At 53.3% G+C, this 27,622-nt stretch overlaps 1 protein-coding gene and 1 long non-coding RNA gene across 5 annotated transcripts; both read right to left on the reverse strand.

Annotated features, from left to right (window-relative positions):
* Positions 1–27: 27 nt before the first annotated feature.
* LOC128823029 (zinc finger protein 501-like) lies at positions 28–13,903 on the reverse strand. 4 transcript variants are annotated; one of them, XM_054005054.1, is made up of 5 exons: positions 13,830–13,903; positions 13,140–13,234; positions 8,081–8,149; positions 6,854–6,980; positions 28–1,810 (listed from the first exon to the last, which is right to left on the reverse strand). In XM_054005054.1, the coding sequence occupies exons 3-5, from the start codon at positions 8,102–8,104 to the stop codon at positions 600–602; spliced, it is 1,362 nt and encodes a 453-aa protein (XP_053861029.1). In that variant the 5' UTR covers positions 8,105–8,149; positions 13,140–13,234; positions 13,830–13,903; the 3' UTR covers positions 28–599. The 4 variants fall into 4 exon arrangements, with proteins under 4 accessions (XP_053861029.1, XP_053861028.1, XP_053861026.1 ...); XM_054005053.1 differs by lacking the exon at positions 13,830–13,903 and adding an exon at positions 13,570–13,673; XM_054005051.1 differs by lacking the exons at positions 6,854–6,980; positions 8,081–8,149; positions 13,140–13,234; positions 13,830–13,903 and adding an exon at positions 3,361–6,838.
* A 5,228-nt stretch (positions 13,904–19,131) lies between these two features.
* Positions 19,132–20,338, reverse strand: LOC128823142 (uncharacterized). Its single transcript, XR_008441695.1, has 3 exons — positions 20,249–20,338; positions 19,338–19,432; positions 19,132–19,192 (listed from the first exon to the last, which is right to left on the reverse strand). It is a non-coding gene; the product is annotated as an uncharacterized LOC128823142 (long non-coding RNA).
* Positions 20,339–27,622: the final 7,284 nt, after the last annotated feature.

Genomic DNA, 27,622 nt, shown 5'->3' on the forward strand with positions numbered 1-27,622 from the left:
TGGACGCTATATGGGCTATTTTCTTTATTGAAAAAAGTTATATTTTTATATCAGGACCACTAACTCAATCTAGCTAACTCCATGGGAAACCCTAATGGAGTCAAAGCCCAGGTAGATTTAACCTCTATGTACAGGTCTGTCGCATCTTACGTGCATTTAACATGCGCGATTTCAGCTTTACGCGGTCGGCAAAAACAAAAGCAACAAAAAAGAGAAAAATAATTTTAATACTGTACTTGTAGTGCGGGCGATTTCGCCCGCCATTGAACTCAATGTAATTTTGACTATACGCGGTTTTCGCTTTAGCGCTAACCGTGGAATGGAACCCCCGCGCAAGATGAGACAGACCTGTACCTAGTAAAAGTCACTCTTGGTTCCCCCACCTGGGGCTGATGGACATTCCAGTTGGAGGGACGCACACTCCCACGACACAGGACAAAGGAGTCGATGAACAACACTGTGGGCTTCACTCCAAGGAAGGGTGAGCTGCAAACGGGAAAAGCAGACAACTCACCAGAAGGAGCTGAGACGCCACAAATGCTGCCTTAAAGTTCACTACTTGGGAATTAGGAAAAGGAAAAAACAATCTTTTCTGAGCCCTAGGCAAGATTTTCGTGGTGTTTCTCTCCCTTGCAGCTTCTCTGGTGATAAATAAGAGAAGAGCTCCAAGTGAAGGTTTTCCCGCACTCACCGCATTCATAGGGTTTCTCTCCTCTGTGGATCCTCTGATGTGCAATAAGGGTTGAGCTCCGAGTGAAGGTTTTCCGGCACTCACAGCATTCATAGGGTTTCTCCCCTGTGTGACTCCTCTGATGGCGAATAAGGTGTGATTGCTCAGTGAAGGTTTTCCCGCACTCACAGCATTTATACGGTTTCTCCCCCGTGTGACTCCTCTGATGGCGAATAAGGTGTGAGCGCTCAGTGAAGATTTTCCCGCACTCACAGCATTCATAGGGTTTCTCTCCTCTGTGGATCCTCTGATGTGCAATAAAGGTTGAGCGCCGAGTGAAGGCTTTCCCACACTCACAGCATTCATAGGGCTTCTCCCCTGTGTGACTCCTCTGATGGCGAATAAGGTGTGATTGCTCAGTGAAGGTTTTCCCGCACTCACAGCATTCATAGGGTTTCTCTCCTCTGTGGATCCACTGATGTGCAATAAGGGTTGAGCTCCGAGTGAAGGTTTTTCCGCACTCACAGCATTTGTAGGGTTTCTCCCCTGTGTGGATTCTCTGATGGAGAATAAGGCTTGATCGCTCAGTGAAGGTTTTCCCGCACTCACTGCATTCATAGGGTTTCTCCCCTGTGTGACTCCTCTGATGGCGAATAAGGTTTGAGCTCTGAGTGAAGGTTTTCCCGCACTCACAGCATTCATAGGGTTTCTCCCCTGTGTGACTCCTCTGATGTGCAATAAGGGTTGAGCTCCGAGTGAAGGTTTTCCCGCACTCACAGCATTTATAGGGCTTCTCTCCTGTGTGGATCCATGGATTTCTAATAAAGTGTGAGTGCCTCCTGCACTTTTTCCCACAGTCAAAGCCCGTGTTATTTCTCTCTCCCATAAGGATTCTCTGTTGGGCCGTGGTTTCCTTGAGGCCTTTGTGAGTTCCCCGATAATTAACAGATATTCCAACTTCCGGCGCTGGCTGGTTTCCCTGCCGTTTCTCTGGCCCGTGCTGCCCCTGAGAGCCTTTTGCCTGCTCACAACTCCCGGACGCACTCCCTGTGCATCTTTGTAATAATGCCCCCTGTGGTTCCACTTGCTCATCTTCCTGCTGAGGATTCTGCTCCATGGTCTCTCTCACCATCCCCTCACCTGATGGGACAGAGAGAGAAAAACATCAGAAACCAGAAGGAAAAAAGGAGGGAACAAACCAAGAGAATAGCTGGAGATGGAGAAAAAACAGGGACTGAATTTCCTCAAACTCTTCCCCGAAGAGGCAAGAGGAGGGGATCAGTTCTGCATCCAGTTCCCATCCAAACACTCCCCAGGGAGAAGGGAGTTTGGGGAAGGAACTACTGCCAGGAGTTAGGATGGGTAGGAAGCCATGAACAGTATCTGCCCTGAGGGACCATCCTGAACCCAGAGACCTCACAAGGTCTTTGTTGGGAATCCCAGCTGTTTCCTTCAAGCACTGAGTAGGTTTAATGATCTCTCTTTCCTCTGAGCCCTGGAGTTCTGGGGCCCACGGCTCTTCCCCTCATTCCAGCTGGGAGATGACATCGGGTTTGGAAACTGGGAACCCGGCTCAGGGGAAAGAAGACCAGTGAGATCAGGTAATACGCAAAAGAAGAAGTTACTCAACTTGTGCATCAATGATGGTTGAGATGTCTCTCTCTATGGGTTCTCCACTGTAGGTGCTAGCGCAGGGGTGGGCAAACTATGGCCTGTGGGACACATCTGGCCCCCGAGGCTCCCACTGGCCCCTCCCCCGGAGCCTCAGCGAGCTGCGTGGGCAGTGCTCTGGGGGAGGCGGGGCTGCACGCTCCTTCGGGGGAGTGTGGAGCCAGACAAGCTGCTTTGAGCAGCATGGTAAGGGGTCGGGGGGTTATCTAAGGGACAGAGGGTGGTTGGATGGGGCGGAGGTTCGGGGAGTGCGGTCAAGAGACAGGGGGGTTGGATAGGCGTGGGAGTCCTGGGGGTGGGGCGGGATGTATGGATAGGGGTTGGGGCAGTCAGGGGACACGAAGCAGAGGGGTTGGGGGTCTCAGGAGGGGGCGGTTAGGGAACAAGGAGCAGGGGGGCTTAGATAGTGGGATGGAGTCCCAGGGGGTGGTTAGGGGCGGGGTGTCTTGGGGGGGCAGTCAGGGGACAAGGAGCAAGGGGTGTTGGATGGGTCGGGGATTCTAAGGGGGGCAGTTAGGGGGCAGGAAGTGGGAGAGGGTCAGATAGAGGGTGAGGCCAGGCTGTTTGGGGAGGCACAGCCTTCCCTACCCGGCCCTGCATATAATTTTGCAACCCCGATGTGGCTCTTGGGACAAAAAGTTTGCCCACCCCTGTGCTAGCACATTAAAAACAGTTGTGTAGACCACAGGCTTTCCACACTACTGTACCCCTTTCAGGAGGCTGATTTGTCTTCCCTATCTCCAAGTCACACCTCATTTAAAAACTACTTGCTTATAAAATCAGACATAAAAATACGAAAGTGTCGTGGTACACTATGAATTGCTGACTTGCTCATTTGGACCATATAATTATACAATAAATAACTGGAATATAAATATTGTACTTACATTTCAGTATAGTATATAGATCAGTATAAACAACTCATTGAATGAAATTTTGCTTTGTACTGACTTGGCCAGTGATTTTTCCGTAGCAACTCTGGAAGTCCTCTGCATGCCTGTCACGGGGTTGGGACTCACCACCATGGCGCCTCCTGTCGGCCCGTCTGGGTATTAGCTCTATCCGCCACGGAGCGCCCTCTGCTTGTGGTGTCCTGTCCGTCGTCTGCCCAAATGGTATTGGGACCCGCGTTGCTCCCCGTTCGGCAACGTCCCCTTCAGGACACTGCCCTCCGGCAGTGCCCCCTAGTCCACGCTCACCCCCTTCCGAGGGCGGGGGGGTTGTTAACAGCAGTCTTCCTGCCGCAGTGGCCAACCACAACTCAAAGTCTAGCCCCTGTCGGCGGGGGTATGTTGCAGTCTGATATGGTCGCTCTCCCATGGCCAAGTGCAGCACAAGAGGGAAGAGGGGGCCCCAGGCCCACCCACTGCTCTGGGTCCCAACCCAGGGACCCTCTAGTGGCAGCCACTCCATCCTCCTCCTCTCCCCTCATCTGTCCATCCTCCCTGGGTCACTTCCCCTCTGACCCCTTGCACCCTCTAGGCCTGCAGTCTGACAGGTATTGGGCTGGAGCTCTCCTCTGCTCCCCCGAGCCTGCCCAGCACTGCGCTGTCCGAGGTGCTGGTCTCCTTCACTCAGGAGACAGACCCTCCCGCTTGAAGGCCTGGGAGAGACCGCCTGCTTCTCTCCTGGGCAGCCTTTATATAGGGCCTAGCCTGGCCCTGATTGGCTGCCTCCTGCTTGGCTCTGACTGGCTTCTCACAGGCCCCTCCTGATTGGCTGCCCACCCGCGCAGCCGCTCTGGCTAGCTGTAGATCAATCTCACCTGGGGGTGGGGCAGCTGTCCCACCACAGTACCTCAGGGGTACACATACTTCTGATGTAGACATTGCAGCTCAGGCTTAAGAGACTGAGCTCCAGGCCAATCTGCAACATATACGCAGTTCTATACAGCCCGTCAAGGCCAGTCTGCGGACCGAGGCTGGGAGGGTCTCTCCCAGAGGCAGCGCAGACATTCCAATATGTGCTACTTCCTAGGCTGTGCTTTTCGGAAGGGCGATCCCCACAGCTCCACCATGCTGAGACAGGCCATTCTGGAGGTGGCATCCCTGTGTGTCATGATGGCATCTCAGCGAGTCCCAATGATTTCAGACTCCTCAGAAACACCGTCTCTTCTGGGGTGTTGCAGCCAGTTGGTATTTGCAGCAACACAAGAGGCTTTTCAGAACCAGGCTGAATTGCTTAGGCAACGGGAACACAGGATTTACAGATCCCTTGGTCAGTCTGGGAAAGCAGAACTAAACTCTATGTTCATTTTGGCAGTTGCATCTGCCCGGCTTTTTCAAAGCCTCCTTGATTTCATCTCTCTCGCTCGCTATTGCCTTGTCTCAGTCTTTTTGCCCTGGATAGCAGCAAACTTAAGCCCAGTCTGTTTGTACCCTAGTTCCTGTGTCCCGAAGTGCAGTGACGTTGTGTTCTCGTGTTCTGCTTCCCTTGGACCCAGTCATTACACATTAACCTCCAGTCCTTGAGACTTCCATTGTCCAGTGTGCAGCATTCAAATGGGAACAGTCCTTGATTGTGTTTCCATGTAAACGGAGGCAGGCCTATGTTACTTCAACAGGAATTACATCCCCATCCCAGAAGAGGAATTGACTCCTTCACACCTAGTGACTAACAAAGCAAATTGAGAGAGAAGCTGACCCATGCATATTTTTCATTAAAAAAACTACTAAATAAAGCCCCCATTCTCCAGAGGGAGACAAGGTCAAAGTGAAGGGCTACAATAAGGAATCATAAAATCACAAACACAGGGGTAAAAGGACCTCAAGATGTCAGCTAGTCCATCCTCCAGCCCTGAGGCAGGACCATGTATACGTAGACCATCGTCTAACCTCTTCTTAAAAACCTCCAGCGACCAGCATTCCACAACCTCTCTTGGTAACGTATTCCTGTACTTAGGAAAAACTTTCCAGCTGTGAATATAGCTAATATCCAACCTAAACATCCCATGATGCAGAACAAGCCAGTTACTACTTCTCCCTACCTACTTCTCCCTACCCTAACCCTAAGCAGGAGAGGATAAGGGAAGATCAGATTCCAAGACAACGACCACGGTCAGTGGTGTCAGACAGCCGACATGTCGAGGAGGAGGAGGATGGAGTGCTGGTTCTGAGCTCTGCCTAGGGACAGGTCATGAGAGACTTGAGCAAAAGCAGCCTCAGTGAAGTGCTACAATCTCGGACTCCCTGAATCCTCCCCTTCCTCCCCCTCACGAGAGCCCCCTGTGATAGGTTGGGTCACAGAGACCCCCTTGGGACTGTCCTGAGGTGCTGGGACTACCTCTGAGCCCAGAGCTCTGGCAGTTAGCGATGTGGAAAATCTCATCCTGACCTGACGTAAATTGCAGCAAAAACCGTAGTGTCGACACAGTTACAGTGGCAAAAAAATCCATTAAATAGAAAATCAAGGAAATTAAACGCTCATAAAGTACATTAAACAGAGTGAAGGTTGCCTCATGCTGCTTCGGGCCCTTCCAGCATGTGGATGGTGATGAAAAATAAAACCCCTGAAAACCAGGAAATGAAGAATTAAACTACACACCACCCCTGCAATGCAACCTTAACTCTGTCCTTATCCCCTAGCCCTGGAGCTGGCAAATGTCACTGGGAATAGGTCAGTAAGGGTGGTGCAAAGGTTAACAAACTACCCAAGGATGGGGCCAATTTTCCATCTCTTGAAGGCTTCAAGTCAGGACAGGATGCCTTTCTGGAAGAGGTTTTCATCAAACACAAAGTATTCAGTGCACTACAACGGTAACCGGACGAAACTCCATGGCCTGTATTACACAGGAGGTCAGACTAGATGACCTAATAGTCTCCCCTGGCCTTAAAATGTATTGATCGCCAGAAGGAAGGACTAAGAACATGCCACTGTGTGTTTTATGTTCCTCAGATTGAACACCAGCATTTCTCCGCAGGCACTCCAGCAACGTGCCCTGGGCCAGCTGTAGCTTCACATGAATGGCGGAGGGATTAGTTAGAGCAACCTGGCAGAGCTGTGACACGAGGAGTGGTGCACGTGAAACTGGAAGGACCAGGTATTCCTCATTTCAGTGCTGAGTGGTGTAGGCCGTGTCAATCAAGGTGCACAAGGGTGTGTTCTTGCCACAAGGATTGTCAGCAGGCTGGTGCCGTACATGCTAGGGGTCTCCAGGCCTCAGGGAGGGATAAGTGAAGTCAACGACTCAGAAGGAATCTTCATTGGAAGGGTAAAGGGGTGGTGACAGCAGGAAGGTCTGAGATGGACTGTGTGCAGTAGGCTCAGTGTCTAAGCGCAGGCCAGGGGGAGGCAGCTTCTGTTCCCTACATCGGGCCTAACCCCAAGTTTTGCCTTAGCAAAGAGACGGTGTTAGCGTTCGTGCTACTGCGCTCTGCTCCCAAAGTGTTCTGTCGCGGGGAGGGCAGAGTGCTAGTCTAGGCGTCATTCGCCTGTCAGTCAAAGTTGAGGGTGCATTGTGAACCTTAACTCTTCATTTCCCCATCTAAGAACTGAGGGGACGGGATTCCTTACCCAGCGAAGTCACATTCTCATAGTTCTCCTGCATGACATCTCTGTAGAGGGCTCTCTGAGCGGGGTCCAGCAGAGCCCACTCTTCCTCGGTGAAATACACAGCCACCTCCTCGAAGGTCACCGGCCCCTGAAAGAGCAAGAGCCCATTGACAACCCCATCGTTCGCAGGAGAGGAGGGCCAATCACATGGAAGCTCTGGGAGGCAGGATCCCACACCCTCCCCATCAGAGCAGCCAGGAGGCATCAGGGTGAGGGAAGAAAGAGAGAGAACTCCTCACCCCTTCCAGCAGACAGAGATGGCAAGGGTCTTCACATTCAACACTCACCTATCAGCCAGAAGTGGATACAGGAGATGGAGCCCCCAGGAGTGTCCAGGGACAGCCCCCTGTTAGGAATCCCAACACCCTCCCCAGTGCCAGCGGTTGGATGGGAAGGGATGGGGTGTCTTCCCCGGGCCTCACTGGGGGTTGCCTTCTGGCTAGTAGGTTCAAACTCCAGTATTGGAGTCTGATACGTTTCCCCAGCGCAGTCCTGGGGGGTTGTTTCCTGCTGGACCAATTAGGGAATTTCCACTCACAAACCCCATGGGTCTGTTGGTAGAATCTAGGCCCCATCGTAAACAAATCCCAGCAGGTTTGTCACACCCTGTCCCCCACCCTTTCTCCACCCTGTGTATTTCCTGCCCCTCCCACCTCCTGACCACAGCCAGATGCACCACCTCCTACACATTTCCTGCCCCCCCACCTCCTGACCACCGCCAGATACACCACCTCCTATGCATTTACTGCCCCCCCACCTCCTGACCACCGCCAGATACACCACCTCCTATGCATTTACTGCCCCCTCCCACCTCCCGACCACCGCCAGATACACCACCTCCTATGCATTTACTGCCCCCTCCCACCTCCCGACCACCGCCAGATACACCACCTCCTACACATTTCCTGCCCCCACCACCTCCTGCCCACCGCCAGATACACCACCTTCTATGCATTTACTGCCCCCCCACCTCCTGCCCACCGCCAGATACACCACCTCCTATGCATTTACTGCCCCCCCACCTCCTGACCACCGCCAGATACACCACCTCCTACGCATTTCCTGCCCCCTCCCAACCACCGCCAGATACACCACCTCCTGCCCACCGCCAGATACACCACCGCCTATGCATTTCCTGCCCTTCTCCCGCCAACAGGACCCCACCAGCAACTCCCCGATAATCCCTACCTGAGCCAGCTCCACGGCAGCCATTTCCCTTCCCTGGTCCCTGGAAGGATGGGAATGTGACGCTGCAGCCTGTCAGGGCAAGAAGGGGACGTGTCAGAACAGGACAGTCACGTCACATCACAATTCCCCCCCGGCTCTTTCCCCGCAGACTAATGTTCTCTACTCTATCATGCAAATAAGAGAAATATTCAAAACACAAGGGGGGGGGCTTTAACTACCAAGACACCGTTTAGAAAAGGAATTTAAACAAACACAAAGTGTCCAACAAGTTCTTGGAATGGGTTGGGGACACCTGTTTGCGTCAGAAGATGGAAGTAGTAACTGGGGGAGTGGGAGGGGACATTTTAGGATGGATTCTGACTAACAGGAGGGAATTAGTTAGGAAACGGAAGGTGGAAAGCAATATAGACGAAATTGTTCATGAAATGATGATTTTGTGATTCTAAGAGAAGGAAGGTGTTAGAGAAGGAAAATAAGGACAACGGACTTTGAAAAGGCAGACTTTAACGAACTCTGAAAACTGGTATGTGAGTGTGCTATTTCCCTCCATGTTCTTTATGAAAATATGCTTATGAAATGAATATGAGATAACTGAGATTTACTTAGTATCAGGGGGTAGCCGTGTTAGTCTGTATCTACAAAAACAACAAGGAGTCTGGTGGCACCTTAAAGACTAACAGATTTATTTGGGCATAAGCTTTCGTGGGTAAAAACCTCACTTCTTCGGATGCACGAAAGCTTATGCCCAAATAAATCTGTTAGTCTTTAAGGTGCCACCAGACTCCTTGCTATTTTTGAGATGTACTTAGTGCAAGATGGGTCTTGTAAGAAAATGAGTCATTGGAAAGGTTATAATACACTGACTGTGATTATCCAATTTGTGTGTACGTATCATTTCTGTATCTGAAGTTGGGAATATTGACAATGTATCTGTATTTCAACTATGCTCCTTTGGGGGACGCCCACTGCCAACACTTCAGGTACAACAACGGAAAAGCCAGACAGGGCGGATGGGCCATCAGCAAGGACTATGGACTGTGAAAAGGCTCCATACTGCTACTGATTCCTGGACACTGTGATACTACAGAGTCAGGTGGTCTTGTCACCAGATACTCAACATTACCTGGGACTTCTTGTAACTTTCCACTGGAAGGGAAGGGGAAGCAAGTTTGGGAAACAAAGGATTCCCACCTTATGTAAATCCTTTTTAAGGGTGGGGAGGTAGGCAAATAAAACGACTCCTCTCCATGGCCTGTCTGCCCAAGAAGAAAGACTGCTAAAGCCACCTGAAGGGAAGGTGCTGGGGGGGAGGGAGGGGGATATCCACTATGGCCCCCAGGTCCCTTTCACAGTACTCCTCCCTAGGCAGTCATTTCCCATTTTGTATGTGTGCAACCAATTGTTCCTTCCTAAGTGGAGTACTTTGCATTTGTCCTTATTAAATTTCATCCTATTTACTTCAGACCATTTTGAATTTTAATCCTATCGTCCAAAGCACTTGCAACCACTCCCAGCTTGGTGTCGTCTGCAAACTTGATAAGTGTATTTGCTATGCCGTTATCTAAATCATTGATGAAGATATTGAACAGAACCAGACTGAGAAATGATCCCGGGGGGGACCCTGTGATGCAGCAGGGAGTGGGGAATATTGACCTGGGAATGTTGCAGGGGAGTTTTACTGGGACTGTCCTCACTGGGGATGGAAGATTTCCCTTGAGGGAAGATACCTGAGCATGTAACATGAGAGCACAGGAGGGGGGTTGGGGCCAGGTGACACCTTCTGCCCGGGAAACTGGACAAAGGCTGCAGGAGGAGGAGCTGGGGGATGTTGGGTGAGACGGCTGGAGGGGTTTTCAGTTTGGAGTTGGCTGGGAAAGAGGAGGGAGCCCCCAAGGAGGACCTGACTGAGGGGTCCTGTTGTCTGTACCTACAAGCTCGGTTTTGGACTCTGTTCCTGTCATCGAATGAACCTTCTGTTTTACTGGCTGGCTGAGACTCACGGTGAATCCCAGGAAGTGGGGGGTGCAGGGCCCTGACTCCCCCACCCTAAGTGACAGACCCCTCTTGATATGCCCTTTCAGCTTGACTGTGAACCACTGAAAACTACTCTCTGGGAACAGTTTTCCAACCAGCTGTGCACCCACTTAATGGTAGTTCCATCTCAGTTGTATTTCTCTAGCTTGTATATGAGAAGGTCATGCCAGACAGTATCAAAAGCCTTACTAAAGTCAAGATATACCATGTCTACTGCTTCCCCTCTATCCACAAGCTTGTTACCCTGTCAAAAAAAAACTATTAGGGTGGTTTGACACGATTTGTTCTTGACAAATCCATGCTGTTACTTATCACCTTATTATCATCTAGGTGTTTGCTCATGGATTGCTTAATTATTTCCTCCATTATCTTTCCGGGGAATTAAAATAAGCTGACTGGTCTGTAATTCCCCGGGTTGTCCTTACTCCCCTTTTTATAGCTGGGCACTATATTTGCCCTTTTCCAGTCCCCTGGAATCTCTCTTCCATGACTTTTTGAAGATAATCGCTAATGGCTCAGATATCTCCTCAGCATTCTAGGGTGCATTTCATCAGGCCCTGGTGACCTGAAGACATCTACCCTAAATAATTTTTAGCTTGTTCTTTCCCTATTTTAGCCTCTGATCCTACCTCATTTTCATTGGCATTCATTAAGTTAGATGTCCAATTGCTACTAAACTTTTGGATGAAAACTGAAACAAAAGTCATTTAGCACTTCTGCCATTTCCACATTTTCTGTTGTTGTTTTCCCCACGATATTGAGTACTGTGAGCATGTGGGGACAAAATCAGAAAGATTAACTCACAAAATAAGTTACACCTAGCAAGGGACATAGAAGGCAATAAGTAGGATACTACTTAAATCATGGAGGGGAGGGGGAAATCATACAATTTTCAAGTATTGTTCATGGCATAAATAGTGAACTTCATGGACGTGTTATACACCCACAAAACGTACTATTTACGTAGTGAGTAACCCACGAAAAAGTGTGATTTCTCCACAGTGTTTCTCAAACTAGGGTTCCAGACCCATAAGGGGGTTGCGGTATTGCCACCCTTACTCCTGAGTTGATGCTGGCAGTGGCGCTGCCTGGAGCTGGGTGGTGAGAGAGCGGTGGATGCTGGCCGGTGCCCAGCTCTGAAGGCAGAGAAGTAGGGGTGGCTTTATGCCCTTGGTGTAACCCGCTTTGTGCTGTTGGTGGCTGACCCACTCACCCCACCCTAGTTATGGCCCTCTAGCTGTACCAAATTGTCTGTACCAAATTTTTTGTACCAAAAAAATTCACAGGCATAATGTAATAGTTGAGTGTTCATATTATTCCAGCAGATTTTTCTTAAACGAATAGGTCTGCGGTAGCTTTTCCAAATTACAGCAATTAATAAAGGTCCATTATTACTTTTCTGCGATTTTCCAAGCTTTCTTTGCAACTCAGCTGCAATTATTTGAAGACCAGCCCACGATTCACGTAGGGCCTTTATTATTATTAACCAAGAGGAGGAAGAAACAGACACCACAATAAGGAAATAAAAGGTTAAAAATATGTAGATACATTCGCTATATTAAACACAGCCGTAAAATTCATCTTAGGGCGCTCAAGGAATTAGCTGAGGCAATCTCGGAACCATTAGCGATTATCTTTGAGAACACTCGGAGAATGGTGAAGACTGGAGAAGGGCAAACATAGTACCCATCTTTTAAAAGGGGAACAAAGAGGACTGAGGAATAAAGTCAAGCATTATTTAGATACCTGGAATGAACAAATTATTAAACAATCAATTTGTAAGCACCTAGAGGACAGTAAGGTGAAAACTTATAGCCAGCATGGATTTGCAAAAACAAATAATGCCAAGTCAATTTAATGTCCTGCTTTCACAGGGGTACTGGACACTGTAGACATGACACATCTTGATTTTAGGCAGGCTTTTGACACAGGCCCCCATGACATTCTCATAGTGAACTAGGGAAATGTGGTGGACGTGAAAGTGCTATAAAATGGGTGTCAATCTTGTTGAAAGGCTGTACTCAAACAGTAATCATTAGCAGTTCACTGTCCAACTGGGAGGATGTCTACAATGGGGTCCCCAGGAGCCAGTCCTGGATCTGATATATTCAATATTTTCACTAAGGAAAACCAATTGCACAACTACAAAGTGGGGAATAGCTGGCTAGGGGGTAATACTACTGAAAATGATCGGGGGTTATAGTGGATCACAAATTGAATCTGAGTCAACCATGTGACTCAATTGTGATAACACCTAATTAAGCACTGGAATAGATTAGCAAGAAAGGTGGTGGAATCCCCATCATCAGGGCAGGTTGGACGAACACCTCAATGCTGGAGGCTGGACTAGATGCCCTCTCAATGTTCATTCCAGCCTTACAGTTCTATGATTCTATGCTGGGGAAATGTTTGGTCACTTTATTACAGCACTGACCGGCCCTTTCCACTAGCACTAAACCACCGAGACATTTTGAAACCCTCCCAGTAACAAAGTCTGGGAACCAAATGGGAGAGAAAAGCAGAACAAAAGCAGTGACACTGGGGGATTCCCCCTGACAGTCCCCAGGGCAGCACACTGCCACCACTGGCGGGGAACAGGGAGAGTCAGGAACTGGGTTTTGCTCCCCTTGCACCTCACCTTGTTCCCAGGAAAGTGAATCTGCCCAGGGATGCGACAATAAGTGTGTGGGACCGGTCAGAAATCTGGGAATTTCTCTCCCCAATTATTTCTCCCACTGCCCTTTTCAGTCTCTCTCGCCTTTTTCTCCTTGTGTCTCCCTTCCCCTGTCTCTCCTGCTCTGGCTGACAACCAATCCTGGGGGTTCACTCTCCCATGGCTGGATCGGCTCCTGCAATTGCTATGGGGAGGAGAGATATGGGGTGAGGAGGGGCTGTTTGTGCAGAGTCTCTCTCATGCCCATTCCCTGAGGTCTCTATCCATCACCTGGAGTCTGACTCAGGTGTTGGGGTGGGCAGAGCCTTGGGTTGACCTATGGGGCTAATTACAGCTGGAGAAAATCCTCACCTTGGCTGGGCACAGAGGTCACTCCCCAGCCCCGATCCCGCTGGGGGAGCAGCAGCTGCTCAGCCTGGGCTCCCAGGAAGCTCAACCCCAATATCCTGAGGCAGAGAAAGAGACGGAGAGAAACTGAGTAACTTCCCCCCTTTGGCAACAACTGAACCCCCTCCCCACAGGGTCACATCCTGATCTTATCGCCCCCATGGGAATCTGGAGTCACTCCCTGCTCTGCCTCGCAGTGACTCCGGATTAACCCGCGTCTCAGCGAGACCAGAAACACGGCTCAGGAAGGAGGAGGCCGGACTCCTTTGAAACGGATCATTGCAGCAGCGGATCGAACCCCCTTCCGCCCCCCCCCCCCCCCGAGAGAGATTCACAGCAACAGTTTTCCAACCCCCCCTCCCGACCCCCCCCATTTCACAGCCTCTGCCCCCACCCCTGGCTCCGGGAGTCTCGGTCCGGCCGGCCCCGCGCGCGCTGCTGCGTCCGGCGTCTCTCCGCCAATCAGAGGGTGGGAGGGCCGCCCTCACGCGCACCGTTAACCGCCTCCGCCCGTCGGTTGGGCCAACGTCATTTCCGGCCCGAGGAGCGTCAGGAACTACAGTTCCCAGCCTGCCCCGGGACGCTGCCGTCCTCTCGGACCCAGCCGGTACAGACCCCCCCTCCCGCTCCACAGGCCCCGCCTCGCCCCTGTACCTGGCTCGTCAGACGCGGTGACACCGGGTCAGACCCGGAAGGCGGGTTCCGCGGCGCTGAGCCCCCGCGCGCGCTGTCTTGGCTGCACTGCGCATGCGCGCGGAACACAAGGCGCATGCGCAGTATCACCTCCTGAAGCCGTTGCACCCTGACTTGGCCCTAAACTCCCCTGCTGGGGGGGGGGGGGGGGGGAGAGAGAGGGGCACCCAGGGAGCCAATCGCGTGGGAGGGTGGACGGAGTCTGGGCAGGGGGCGGACACTGACTGTGCGGGGGGTGGGGTCAAACAGCTGGGGGCGTGGCCAGTCAGGGGCGGGGGAGGGGAGAGCTGGGACTAAGGGGGGGAGCAGAACTAGGGTTACCGTATTTTAACAATCAAAAAACAGGACTTCCCGCCCCCTGACTGCCCCTCTCAGAACTCCCAACCCTCCCGCTCCTTGTCCCCTGACTGCCCCCTCTCCACAGCCCTGCCCCCTGACAGACCCCCCCTGAACTCCCAACCCTCCCGCTCCTTGTCCCCTGACTGCCCCCTCTCCACAGCCCTGCCCCCTGACAGACCCCCCCTGAACTCCCAACCCTCCCGCTCCTTGTCCCCTGACTGCCCCCTCTCCACAGCCCTGCCCCCTGACAGACCCCCCCTGAACTCCCAACCCTCCCGCTCCTTGTCCCCTGACTGCCCCCTCTCCACAGCCCTGCCCCCTGACAGACCCCCCCAGAACTCCCAACCCTCCCGCTCCTTGTCCCCTGACTGCCCCCTCTCCACAGCCCTGCCCCCTGACAGACCCCCCCAGAACTCCCAACCCTCCCGCTCCTTGTCCACTGACTGCCCCCTCTCCACAGCCCTGCCCCCTGACAGACCCCCCCCGAACTCCCAACCCCCCCACGCCTTGTCCCCTGACTGCCCCCTCTCCACAGCCCTGCCCCCTGACAGATCCCCCCAGAACTCCCAACCCTCCCGCTCCTTGTCCCCTGACTGCCCCCTCTCCACAGCCCTGCCCCCTGACAGACCCCCCCAGAACTCCCAACCCTCCCGCTCCTTGTCCCCTGACTGCCCCCTCTCCACAGCCCTGCCCCCTGACAGACCCCCCCAGAACTCCCAACCCTCCCGCTCCTTGTCCCCTGACTGCCCCCTCTCCACAGCCCTGCCCCCTGACAGACCCCCCCAGAACTCCCAACCCTCCCGCTCCTTGTCCCCTGACTCCCCACTCCAGACCCCCCCCGAACTCCAAACCCCCCTGCTCCTTGTCCCCTGACTGCCCCCTCTCCACAGCCCTGCCCCCTGACAGCCCCCCCCCGAACTCCCGACTCATCCAACCCTCCCCCTGCTCCCTAGGACTCCCCTTACCATGCCTATTTAAAGACGAAAAAGCTGGGGGAAAAGTCTGGGGAAATATGGCTGGATGGTAACCCTAGGAGGCAGAAACCCCACTTCCTGCCCTCAATGACGTCTAGTGGGGGAAGCCAGGACAACAGGGTGGGGCTGCAAGTGGTGGCCAGACTCTCACCGCCAGGTTCTAGTCTAGCTCAAGGTCCATCTCAACCTCCTCCTCACGCCACTGTCCCCCAGTCCCCTTCCACCACCAGCTCAACCCGGGAACTAAGGCAGGAATTGGGTGAGAAGCACATCAAGCTGAGGAAGACAAGCAAAAGCGAGTCTTGTCTTCATGGGCTGCTCACAATGACGTCTTTTTTGGGTCCTGGATTGTGAAGGGCAGGGATTGGGGACAAAAGCACCTCTGCCTCAGTCTAGGCAGACGCCGAAAATGGACGATGGACGTTGCAGGCTCCAGCCCAGAAGACCCAGGACCCCTGCCCTGGCCGTCATCCATCCCATGGCCCAGCTCCCCAACGTACCACTAGGCTGCACAGCCCCAAGAGGAGGGGCAACTATATTAACTCTGAACGCTGGGCCACACAGCCCTGCAAGGAAGGGCAACTGCACTGATTCTGGCCATTGGGCCACACAGCCCTGAGAGGGAGGGCAGCCATTTTAACTCTGGCCAATATGCCAAACCACACTGAGGCTAAGTGCCCAAAAGTCTAGGCCAGAAGCCGCTGATCTCTGGAGCTCAATGTTTGGCCGCCGGCAGCATCGCCCTGGGAGTCCCAACACAACACTGCGTGGAAGAGGCCATCACCTGTTCTGACTGGTGCACGTTTCCCTTCTGAGACAGCCTGGGGGGGGAGTGAAACCCTCGCCCATTGGTAGAGGGCAGTGTGGGGACTGCTTAGAGGGATCACGGGATCCTCTTGCAGGCAGGTCACCGTCCTGCTCGGGTCCTGCAGGGGAACGAACGGGGCTGGGCTGCTGATGCCTCCGCCCCGGGGCCGCCGTGGGATTGCACCAGCTGGGCAGCCAGCCCAGACGCGACTGGCCAGGGGCTGGGCGCAGTATGTGCGCTTCTGGGTCCCCGCAGCAGGCCCAGGCCCGGGGGGTTCAGGCCCGGGTGCCAGAGCCGCAGCCACCGAGTGCCATGGCTGCTTCCTCCCCCCACAGCAGTGGGAGCTGCAGCAGCGGCTGCTCCCGACTCCTGCTCGCCCAGCAATATCATCAATTTATCCAGCTACATACTCAACCCAGCAGAAGAGTCTGTCCTATCTCGGGGACTCTCTTTTTGCCCCAGCACCCCCACGAACATGATACAGTTCTGCGGGTGATCTGGAAGCCTACTTTCGCCACCTCTGACTCAAAGAATACTTTCAAGATAACACTGAACAGCGCACTGATACACAGATACCCTCCCACCAACAACAGAGGAAGAAGAACTTCACATGGACTCCTCCTGAGGGTCGAAATGACTGTCTAGACCTATACATACAATGCTTCCGCCGACGTGCACAGGCAGAAATTGTGGAAAACCAACATTGCTTGCCTCATAACCTAAGTCGTGCAGAACGCAATGCCATCCACAGCCTCAGAAACCACCCTGACATTATCATCAAAGAGGCTGATAAAGGAGGTGCTGGTGTCATCATGAACAGGTCTGACTACCAGAAGAAGGCTGCCAGACAACTCTCCAATACCAAATTCTACAGGCCACTTTCCTCAGATCCCACTGAGGAATACACCAAGAAACTGCACCATCTACTCAGGACACACCCTACACAAACACAGGAACAAATCAACATACCCTTAGAGCCCCAACTGGGGTTATTCTATCTGCTACCCAAGATCCACAAACCTGGAAATCCTGGATGCCCCATCATCTCGGGCATTGGCACTCTCACTGAAGGACTGTCTGGATATGTGGACTCCCTACTCAGACCCTACGCCACCAGCACTCCCAGCTATCTCCATGACACCACAGATTTCCTGAGAAAACTAAAATGCATTGGTGACCTCCCAGAAAACACCATCCTAGCCACCATGGATGTAGAGGCTCTCTACACAAACATCCCACACACAGATGGAATACAAGCTGTCAGGAACAGTATCCCTGATGTTGACACAGCACAACTTATTGCTGAGCTCTGTGACTTTATCCTCATGCACAATTATTTCAAATTTGGTGACAATATATACCTCCAGACCAGTGGCACCGCTATGGGCACCCGCATGGCCCCACAATATGCCAACATTTTTATGGCTGACCTGGAACAACGCTTCCTCAGCTCTCGTCCACTCACGCCCCTTCTCTACCTATGCTACATTGATGACATCTTCATCATCTGGACCCATGGGAAGGAGACCCTGGAAGAATTCCACCATGATTTCAACAGCTTCCACCCCACCATCAACCTCAGGGTTGGTTCCTGAGTTAGAGTTGGTTCCTGGACCAATCTACACGGGAGGTCCACTTCCTAGACACCACAGTACAAATAAGCGATGGCCACGTTAACACCACCCTGTACCGAAAACCCACCGACCGCTATGCCTACCTTCATGCCTCCAGCTTCCACCCCGGACACACCACACGATTCATCGTCTACAGCCAAGCACTGAGGTACAACCACATCTGCTCCAACCCCTCAGACAGAGACCAACACCTACAAGATCTTCACCAAGCATTCTCAAAACTATGATACCCACACAAGGAAATAAAGAAACAAATCAACAGAGCCAGATGTGTACCCAGAAGGCTCCTGCTACAAGACAGGCCCAAAAAAGAAACCAACAGAACTCCACTGGCCATCACCTACAGTCCTTCGCTTAAACCTCTCCAATGCATCTTCAGTGATCTACAACCCATCCTGGACAATGATCCCTCACTTTCACAGACCTTGGGAGGCAGGCCAGTCCTCGCCCACAGACAACTCACCAACCTTAAGCATATTCTCACCAGCAACCACGCACCGCACCATAACAACTCTAACTCAGGAATCAACCCATGCAACAAACCTCGATGCCAACTCTGCCCACATATCTACACCAGCAACACCATCACAGGACCTAACCAGATCAGCTACAACATCACCGGCTCATTCACCTGCACGTCCACCACTGTTATATATGCCATCATGTGCCAGCAATGCCCCTCTGCTATGTACATTGGCCAAACTGGACAGTCACTACGCAAGAGGATAAATGGACACAAGTCAGATATCAGGAATGGCAATATACAAAAACCTGTAGGAGAACACTTCAACCTCCCTGGCCACACAATAGCAGATTTAAAGGTAGCCATCTTACAGCAAAAAAACTTCAGGACCAGACTCCAAAGAGAAACTGCTGAGCTCCAGTTCATTTGCAAATTTGACACCATCAGATCAGGATTAAACAAAGACTGTGAATGGCTATCCAACTACAGAAGCAGTTTCTCCTCCCTTGGTGTTCACACCTCAACTGCTAGCAGAGCACCTCACCCTCCCTGATTGAACTAACCTCGTTATTTCCGTACTGATTTATACCTGCCTCTGGAGATTTCCATTACTTGCATCTGAAGAAGTGAGGTTCTGACCCACGAAAGCTTACGCTCCCAATACTCAGAGGGCACGTAGATAGAGGACTCTGCTGCCCTTCCCAAGAACATAAGTCCGTGCTGAGGCAATGCTTTTCATTCATTAGCCTTGCTAACGAGCTGGGCTGGAGCTGCTCCGGGAACAAGCTGGCTCCCTCCTGCTCATGGAGGTGAATTCATCTCCCTTCCCAGGAGCACCTGCTCTCACTCTCATTCCCCACCGGTCACCTTGCTGCCAGGCCGGCGAATGGCCAAAGGATGGGAATGAGGCCTGGGCCCCGCCCCAGTCTCCTGAGTCTAATGCAGCTGCTCACCTTGTCCCCCATCAGCTGCTGGGCTTGCCCCAGGAGGGAGTAAGTGAGGAGCAGCCCAGCCTGGCTGACATGCAGCAGGGGGTCGTGCATGGCCAGCACTGCCGTCCACAGGAAGAATCTTCTCTGCCCCGATGAGAAGAATTTGCCAAAGACCTGAAACCAACCGGATGTGAGGCTTCAGCAGATTGCCCCGGACCAGGCTCCAAATCCTGGACTAGAATGGCAACTCGTCGAGTGGCTCCAGGAGGCAGCCACCTGCCCTGCAGAGCTATGCCATGCCCTGGCAGAGTGTCCTTACCTCCCCGACCCTGGCTGTGTTTTTGTACCCCAGGAGCCTGCTGTCCTGGTGCCAGTCACACACCCACAGGTCTTCGGCTTCATGGATGGTCAGGTCTGGGAAAGAGAGAGACACACACACTTGTCATTCTGGCTGCAGTGCTTGTGTCCTTCCAATCCCATTGGTGGCTGCACAGTGGGCAGGGTCCTTGCTGTGTGCCCGGCCCAACAGAATTGCGGAGGTGGTGGTGAACACAGAAAGAGAGAGAGAGACTCATCCTCCAGCCGGGGTCACTCTGAGAGAAATTGGCTGGGGTCCCAGTCTCACTCATCTAGCGGGTGCCATTACCCCTCTGGTGCAGCAGGAGCTGGTAGAGCCGGTAAACTCCCCCCTGGACTGCCGGCTGATGTCCTTGTCTGGGTCACTGATGGACAGAGCCAGCTGTGCCACGTGGTGACCCATCCTGAGGAATTCGGCTGAGTTCTAATGGAAGGGAGAGGGAGAGGGGACTCCATCAGCATTTTCCTGTCAGCTCCCAGTCCTGGCCTGGGCCAGGACTCTCCTTCCCCTCAGCCCCTCTGCAGGAGATGCTAGAGGATAGGAGCTAGAGCTGGATCCTTAGTTATCTCTGCCCCCAAGGGAGCCCGGAGAACAGGGATGTGGGTAGGGCCCTCCATGAGAATTTGCTTCCCCAGCTGCTCCAGGATGACAGGAAGGCATGAACCTGGAGCATGCTCCCCTTACAAGCGAGAGTCGCCACTTAACCAGGACAAGAAGAACTTGACTCAAGCCAGGCTCATTCTCTGCTTTGACTCTGCCTCCCCAAGAGGAACACTCCTAACCCACAGCCCCTGCAGCAGCAGCTCCTACAGCCCGTTGGAGCCAGCCCCCCTCCGCCTGGAGTCAGGAAGCTGGGCTCAGAGGCCACTTACGTTGAAGTCAGAGAGGGAGATGATGGTCATGAGCAGGGACGTGCTGCTCCTGATGGCCCTGGCTCTCTCTTGCGACACCCTGGACACGGTCCAGTAGTTAATGTGCTGTGGGGAAAGGAGGCAGTGCAGGATTGATGGGCGGGTGCATGTGTTGTGCTAATGAGTCCCTCCCCATCCCCAGGGGGCTGAGACATTGAATGTGGTGGTAGTGGGGGGCAGAATATCAGATTCATTGATCGCAGAGCTTTAGAAGGGGATTGTTGCTCCCAGGATGATGCTTGTATCCTGCAGGTCACAACTTGTCATTATCTCTCTAGATTGGGACAATGTTCGGTGTCGGGGCTGGTCCCATCCTCCCTGAACTCCTGATTCCTGAACAGCTCTCCAGGAAGGAGACAGACCCCTCCCCCCTCCCTGGATCTCAAGTCCTTGGTTGGGTGAAGGGACTGAGTGTGAGCACAATCCCCCCAGGAATCTCGGGGCCCGTCAGAGACAAGGGCTGATTCTCTAGGGCCCTCCTGTTTCTCTAGGAACGAGCCTGTGACTCTCCTCTGAGGACCATCTTCTGGATCTCCCAGGAGGGGTTCAGACTCTCACTTCCCAAGACAGCCAGGGGCCACATGGTTAGTGCTCAACACAAGCAGGCAGAGCTCTGGCTTGAACTCCCAGCTCCTTCCTCTGTCCTTCAAGGAGGAAGGGGCTGACGCTGCATTGTACTGACTGCCCTGACCAAGGATGGCCACTGGGGGCCCAGCTAGGAGGACAGACTGGAGAATGGATCTAAGAGTTAAGGTAAAATTGCCCCCACTCCTCTCATCGGGCTCACCTCCAAGATGTAGTGAAGCTTGCTGGTGTCTGGGGACTTTGCCAGCAGGTTCCCCAGCATGGCATCCAGGAGGTCTGGCATGACCCTATGCAGATCCTGCCAAGCAAGGGAGAGCCATGGGTCAGACTTAGGGAAACTGGGGCTACACCTGCCACAGGATGGGACGAGAGGTCTCTGGGAAGCACTGGTGAGACCCCCAAACACGTATCCTGGCCTCTCTCATTCACATCTCACTGCAGGCAATTAGCAAGGATTCGGGCAGGATGACAGCTGGCTCCTCAATCCATGATTTAGCTGATCTACCTGGACTTGGTTGGTGTCCGTCTGCGTGCCCAGGGTGAAGAGGGCATGCAGGGCAGCTCGGAGGAGGAGGGTCTCCAGTTCCGGCTCCAGGGCAGGTGTCATGGTGCTGGCAAGAGAGAGAAGCCGGTATTAGACGGTGCAGTGCGGGGGTGGGACTAGCACCAACACCGACATGAAACTGCAGGGAAATAGGTAGAGGCTGGCGAGAAAAATTTGAAAGAGTCCAGCGGAGGGCAACAAAAATGATTAGGGGTCTGGAGCACATGACTTATGAGGAGAGGCTGAGAGAACTGGGATTGTTTAGTCTCCAGAAGAGAAGAATGAGGGGGGATTTGATAGCAGCCTTCAACTACCTGAAGGGGGGTTCCAAAGAGGATGGAGCTCGGCTGTTCTCAGTGGTGGCAGATGACAGAACAAGGAGCAATGGTCTCAAGTTGCAGTGGGGGAGGTCCAGGTTGGATATCAGGAAAAACTATTTCACTAGGAGGGTGGTGAAACACTGGAATGCGTTACCTAGGGAGGTGGTGGAGTCTCCTTCCTTGGAGGTTTTTAAGGCCCGGCTTGACAAAGCCCTGGCTGGGATGATTTAGCTGGGAATTGGTCCTGCTTTGAGCAGGGGGTTGGACTAGATGACCTCTTGAGGTCCCTTCCAACTCTGATATTCTATGATTCTATGATTCTATGAATGGAAACTGAGGCACCGAGACAGGGAATGACAAGGCCAAGGTTTCCCAGACAGACAGTGGCAGGGCAGGAATGGTGCCTGTTCCCTGGACCCTGCTGCCCCTCCTGTTTCTGATCCTGGGAGTCAGCCTCTCCCCAAAGCCATTGCAATGTGACTGGAGTGAAAAGAACAGAGCAGCCAGGAGAGGGAGTGACCCTTCCTGCCACCTCTGCCAGAGGAGCCCCCCTTGGGAGGTGACCTGGGAGTGGGAGGGGCAGTGACTCCCAGCCATGGGCCTGAGCAGCACCGGGGTTAGGGGAACCAGGCGGGAGGGTCTCGGTACCTGAGGTTGGCCACAGCAATGAGGGAGTTGGCCAGGATGGCGTCGGGTGGAGAGTTAGGAGGAAGCTCCTCAATGAGCTCCTGTGAGACACAAAGGAGACAAAGGAGCGTGAGAGATTTGGGCCTCACTGACACTCCCCAAGGATGAGATTACACAGCCAGCAGGATCCCCCCAGCTGCCTCCCGCTCCTCCGATTCCTGCCCACTAGTTCTCCCGTCTCTTCTTCCCAATCTTCAGCCCCAGCAATCCCTGCCCTCAGCTGCCCTCCAGCACCAGCCATCCCCCAACCCTCGGCCCGGGGAGACCCCTGCCCCTCCCATGTCTCTGTCCACCCTCCAGCTCCTGGGCACGTGTCTCACTCACCACAATCCTCTCCGGCACAGCCGCCTTGCAGCAGTGCGGCTCCAGTGTGTCCTGCCCTGTCTGCTGGGCAGCGAGACACGCGGCGTGGATGGCGTGCAGGAACATGAGCTGCTGGGCCTCGTCCTGCACCCACCAGGAGTGGGGTGAGGGGAGAGAGAGTCAGTTAGCCAGGGACCTCCCTGCGCCAGCCACACCAGCTGCAGGACTTAGGCCTGAATGGGAGATGGGGGGACCCGCCTATTGTCCAAATCACCCACCACTCCTACACAAGCAGGGTCAGGAACTGGGACAGTGCCTTGTGGGGAGGAGACCCCTGCCGGTGTGTGACAAACACCCCCATCTTGGGGGTCACAGATCATGGAGGAGAAAGGTTCCCATTAGGGCCAAGACCCTCTGCAGGGGGTCGGGATGCCGGGAAGGAGCAGGACAATCTCGGTTCCAGCACAACTGGGGAACGTTTGTACCTTTTCTCGGCCATGGAGCTGCTGTCGGATGTTTTTGAAAGCAGCCTCCTCTGTTACCACGTCTACCCATTCCTCCTCCTCCTCCTCGGAATCCCTGGCGGACCCTACACCAGGGAGAGAAGGGGACAGCGTGACTCCTACTGCCACTCGGGGGAAGGACAGGGGCAGGGTGGGACAATGTGTCCCCTTCCCACCTCCGGGACATAGGGCAGATCGGGCCCCACACTCCCCCCTCTCAGTGATGTTGTCAGCCCCCAACTCCTTCAGGAGCCCATAGCAAAGAGAACCCCCCCCCACTGTCCTGGACTCCCTGGGAGGTGCCTCCCACCCCTGCCGAATAATGGAGCACCAAGGACCAAAGTGGCAGCATCTAGTGTCAGTGGGGTTCATTTGGCTCAGGCCAGACACCTCGGCTGGAAACCCATCCCCATAGCCCTGCTCGAGGGCCTAGGCCCAGGGTGTTCACAGCCCCCTCCTCACCCCTCCCTGAACCCAGCCTGGCTCCTCACCTTGAACAAAGCAGAAGCGTCCGTCGGCCAAGCTGCTGTCCGAGTTGCAGGCGCTGCTGCTGTCCGATGGGGAGTGGGATGAGCTGCTGGGGCTGGCAGAGGGATCCTCCACCTCCTGTCCTGGGTCCTCACTGACCGGGCAGGGCGATATCCCCTGTTGGAAATCGGGGCTGGGCTCCTGGGGCCGCTGCTGCCCACACAACAACAAGCCCCAGAGCCACCCTGCCCGGTTCCGCCCCTGTGCTGGGTCCTGCCTGCCCAGCCGCAGCCTGGCCCAGCTCCATTTTGGCCTGTCTGGTGCCTCTCCCACATCAGCACCTGCGCCGGGAGCGGGTTTTCTCCGCCAGAAGGCTGGGCACTTCCACCTCCTGGCCCGGCCGGGAGCTCCTTCCCCGCCAGCGGGGACAAAGGGGCCGCTCCGCTCCTGGGGAAGATGGCAGCTGCTTCCCTCAGGCTCTGGGGCCACCTGCAGAGCCTTCTTCCTGAACATCTTCAGGAGCCTGGCCATCCTGGAACCCTGTGGGGAGCAGGCATGAGTCTGGGGTCAAGGCAGCCTCTGACTAACCAGCCTGTTTGGTCCCTCCCCATCCCTGCCCCAGCCTGAGCAGCTCCTCCTCCCCCCACAGGGGTACAGGGAGGGCAAGCTACCCCCACTGGCAGGAGTTCATTGCATGATCTGCTCCCCCTCAACGCTCCCCCTCGTCATCCCTGGGGCTGCAAGAATCAGGGAGTCTCATCCTTTTCGATCACTGGGGTCAGTCACAAAGACCATTGGTCACTTTGGACAAGCAGCTCCCTCCTGCCACCCCAGGCCACACTCACACCTCTCCCCTCAGCCCCCGCCCAGGCTAGAGAAGGAACAGAATCCAGGAGTCTGGACTTCTCCTGGGAAACCATTCCCCACTTCAATGTCCCTAGGCAGAGCAAGGCTAGGGCCCCTTTGGTTCCCATTGATTTCCATGCTCGGCAGCTCACCGGGTCTGGCCCAGCTCAGAGACTCTCAGCCTGGGGAACAGTCTCCCACAAGGGAAGGGCTGGGAGCCCCCTTGCTGAGACCTTGCCAAACACACTGGAGACGGCTCTGGAGAAGCCCCTCCCCGGTCTGAGAGCATGGGGCTCCTGGGGGTGGTTTGCAAATCCAATCTCCTTTGGGAGAGATTCTCTCCCCCTCTTTCTGCCTCTCCCCAGACAGACAGGGGACGCCACCGAGGAGCACTTGCTCTGGTGATGGAGCAAGGGATGGAGTCTGTTCAGGGTCATCCCTTGCCCTTCTCCTCACTCCCCAAGCCCAAGGCAGACTGGAGAGGTGGTGGTGACCTGAGGAGTTACCCTGCCCAGCAAGCAGGCAGGGTGATGACACGGGGCGATCGGCCTGGAGAGGGGAAGCTACTGGCTCAGATTCACTCCAAGTGTCAGAAGTATGGATGGGACCCAGCAGGCCTTCTTTCCAGGCCCCTTCGCTAACCACTGCTGCACACTCCCTCCCACAGCTGGCAATTACAAGCAGGCCCTCATGTCCGCCTCCCCTGCCTTTGAGAGGGAGTGTGGTCCGCTGGAGTGACTGGACCAGGGGATTGGGAGTCAGGACTCCTGAGTTCCATTGCTGGGTAATTATTCAGCAAGTATTTTAAGAGAACTGGAAAGCTAGAGAGAATCATGAACTGCTCAGAGACCATTAATGCAGAGAAGCAGCAAAATTCATCAAACATGTGACTGGTTGTGACTTATTTACTTGGTCTTAAAAGAGAACAAGGACCTGAGTCTCCTCCCTGTCAATAACCCCCTGCTTAGCCAATCAGGGTAGACACTGAGGACAGGAGCTGAAGGTTCTCACCAGAGAGCCCAAAGGGTGGCCCAGATCACTGGTGGGGATCATTGCCCGAGCACTATTTCAGCCCCACATTTTTGGGTGGACCTCCCACAGTGGGAGCTGCAGAGCACTCCCCCGTGACACAAAAACACACCCCTCCTGGTGATGGGAGGGGAACAGGAGAAAGGACAAAAGAAGCAAGAGAAGAAGAGAAAGGAGGGACGGATGGAGGAAAAGGTGAAACAAAAAGGACAAACCCTAATGTCCCCAGTGATTCTAAGGGACAAAATCCCAGGTGCGGAATAAAATTCTGACTCCTTAAGCTCGTGTTTTCCACGCCTAGAATTCAACTGTCACTAGATGGATCAGACTGAACAGGTTTCAAACCTCGAGGAGGCTCTTACCTTCTACACAGGGACGTCTCTTTTCTAGTAAAATCAATCAAAGGGAAGGAGAAAACTCAAAGAGGTTCCTCCTGGCGCTCAGGTACGTGAACCGGAATATTCTCTCAGTCCTTAAAGAGAGACCTCGAGAAGGAGACTTGCTGAAGCAAAGCCACAGGAGTCTCTGAGGTTTCCCTGGCCCCTCGTCCCTGTCCTGCCTGGCTGATGTCAGCATCTCTCTGTGAGGTCAGCACCTTTGACCAATAGTCTGAGGTCCTGCAAAAGGCCTTTGTGATGTCACTGCCACACCCCTCCCTTGCTGTGCTAATGTCCTGCCTCTGGCCAGGCACTTTGGAGGTTTGAGCTAATCCCCGTGGATCACCCCATTCAAGGAGTGTTCATTCTAGGAAGCAAGCCGGCTAGACAGTAAAACCTCACACGCTGCTCCCAATGCTACACTCAGTTTTTCAGAAATTAGTAGACTTGATGGCCAGAAGAGACCATTAGAGCATCTAATCTGACCCCCTGCATGTCACAGGCCTTCTGTATGACACAATAGCTACTTTTGGGGCAAACCCATTCCAGAAAGGCATCTAGTCTCCATTAAATGACATCAGGAGATGGAGAACCCACCACTTTCCTTGGTAGCTTGTTCCTGTGGTGAATCAGCCTCTCTGTTGAATATTTGTGCCTTATTTGTAATATGAATTTGTCTCTTTTCACCTTCCAGCCATTGGGACTTGTTCTGCCTTTCTCTGCTCAATTAAAGAGCCCTTTAATACCCAGTCTTTTCTCTCCATTACGGTACTTCAACACTTCCATGAAGTCAACTTTCAATCTTCTTCAATCTTCTTCTTTCAATCTTCTAAACAGGTTGAGCTCTTTCAATCGCTCACTAGAAGGCATTTTTCTTCAGCCCTCAGAACATTTGGTGGCTCTTTGCTGCCCCAGCTCCAATTTCACAACATCTTTTTCAAAGGAAGACACCAAAACTGGAAGCAATATTCCAATATCAGTCTCACTGATATCGTGTCACCTCCTGTGATGTTATTGATATAATCTGTAACTGTATAGATCACCACTGCGACCACTGTGTTATATTTGCAGCCAATATTGTATAAAGCTTGTCATGTAAGTATTCTATGGAGAGGTTCTGATTGGCTGATAATTATGCTATCTGTATATGTGTATCAGTTTTGTAGGGAGTGTGCTCCACTGGAGTGGCTGGACCAGGGGATCGGGCGTTTTGAATTCCAATCCGGTGCTCAAAAGTGCTTGGTGTTATCTGAAAATTTTAGAAGCATGCTTTCCACTCCATTTTCCAAATCCTTAAGGAAAATATTGAATAGTACCGGCCCCCGGACTGATCCCTGCTGGACCCACTAGGTACACCCTCTCCGTTGGACAGCCAAACATGGAGAAGGGCTCTTGGAGTCTGGGCTTTCAACCAGCTCTGCACCCACATGACACTAATTGCATCTAGACCACATTTCCCTAGTTTGCTTGTCAGAATGTCCTATGGGACTGTGTCAAAAGTCTTAGGGACACCAAGAGAGATCACATCTACTGTTTACCCACCTCCACTAGGCCCGGAACCCTGCCAAAGAAGGAAATAGGATTAGTTTGGAATGATTTGTTCTGGACAAATCCATGCTCACTAGTCCTAAGAACCAAATTATCCTGTAGGTGCTGAAAAACGGATTGTTTAA

Source organism: Malaclemys terrapin, chromosome 15 (assembly GCF_027887155.1).
Source record: "Malaclemys terrapin pileata isolate rMalTer1 chromosome 15, rMalTer1.hap1, whole genome shotgun sequence".
Classification (NCBI taxonomy): Eukaryota; Metazoa; Chordata; order Testudines; family Emydidae; genus Malaclemys; species Malaclemys terrapin.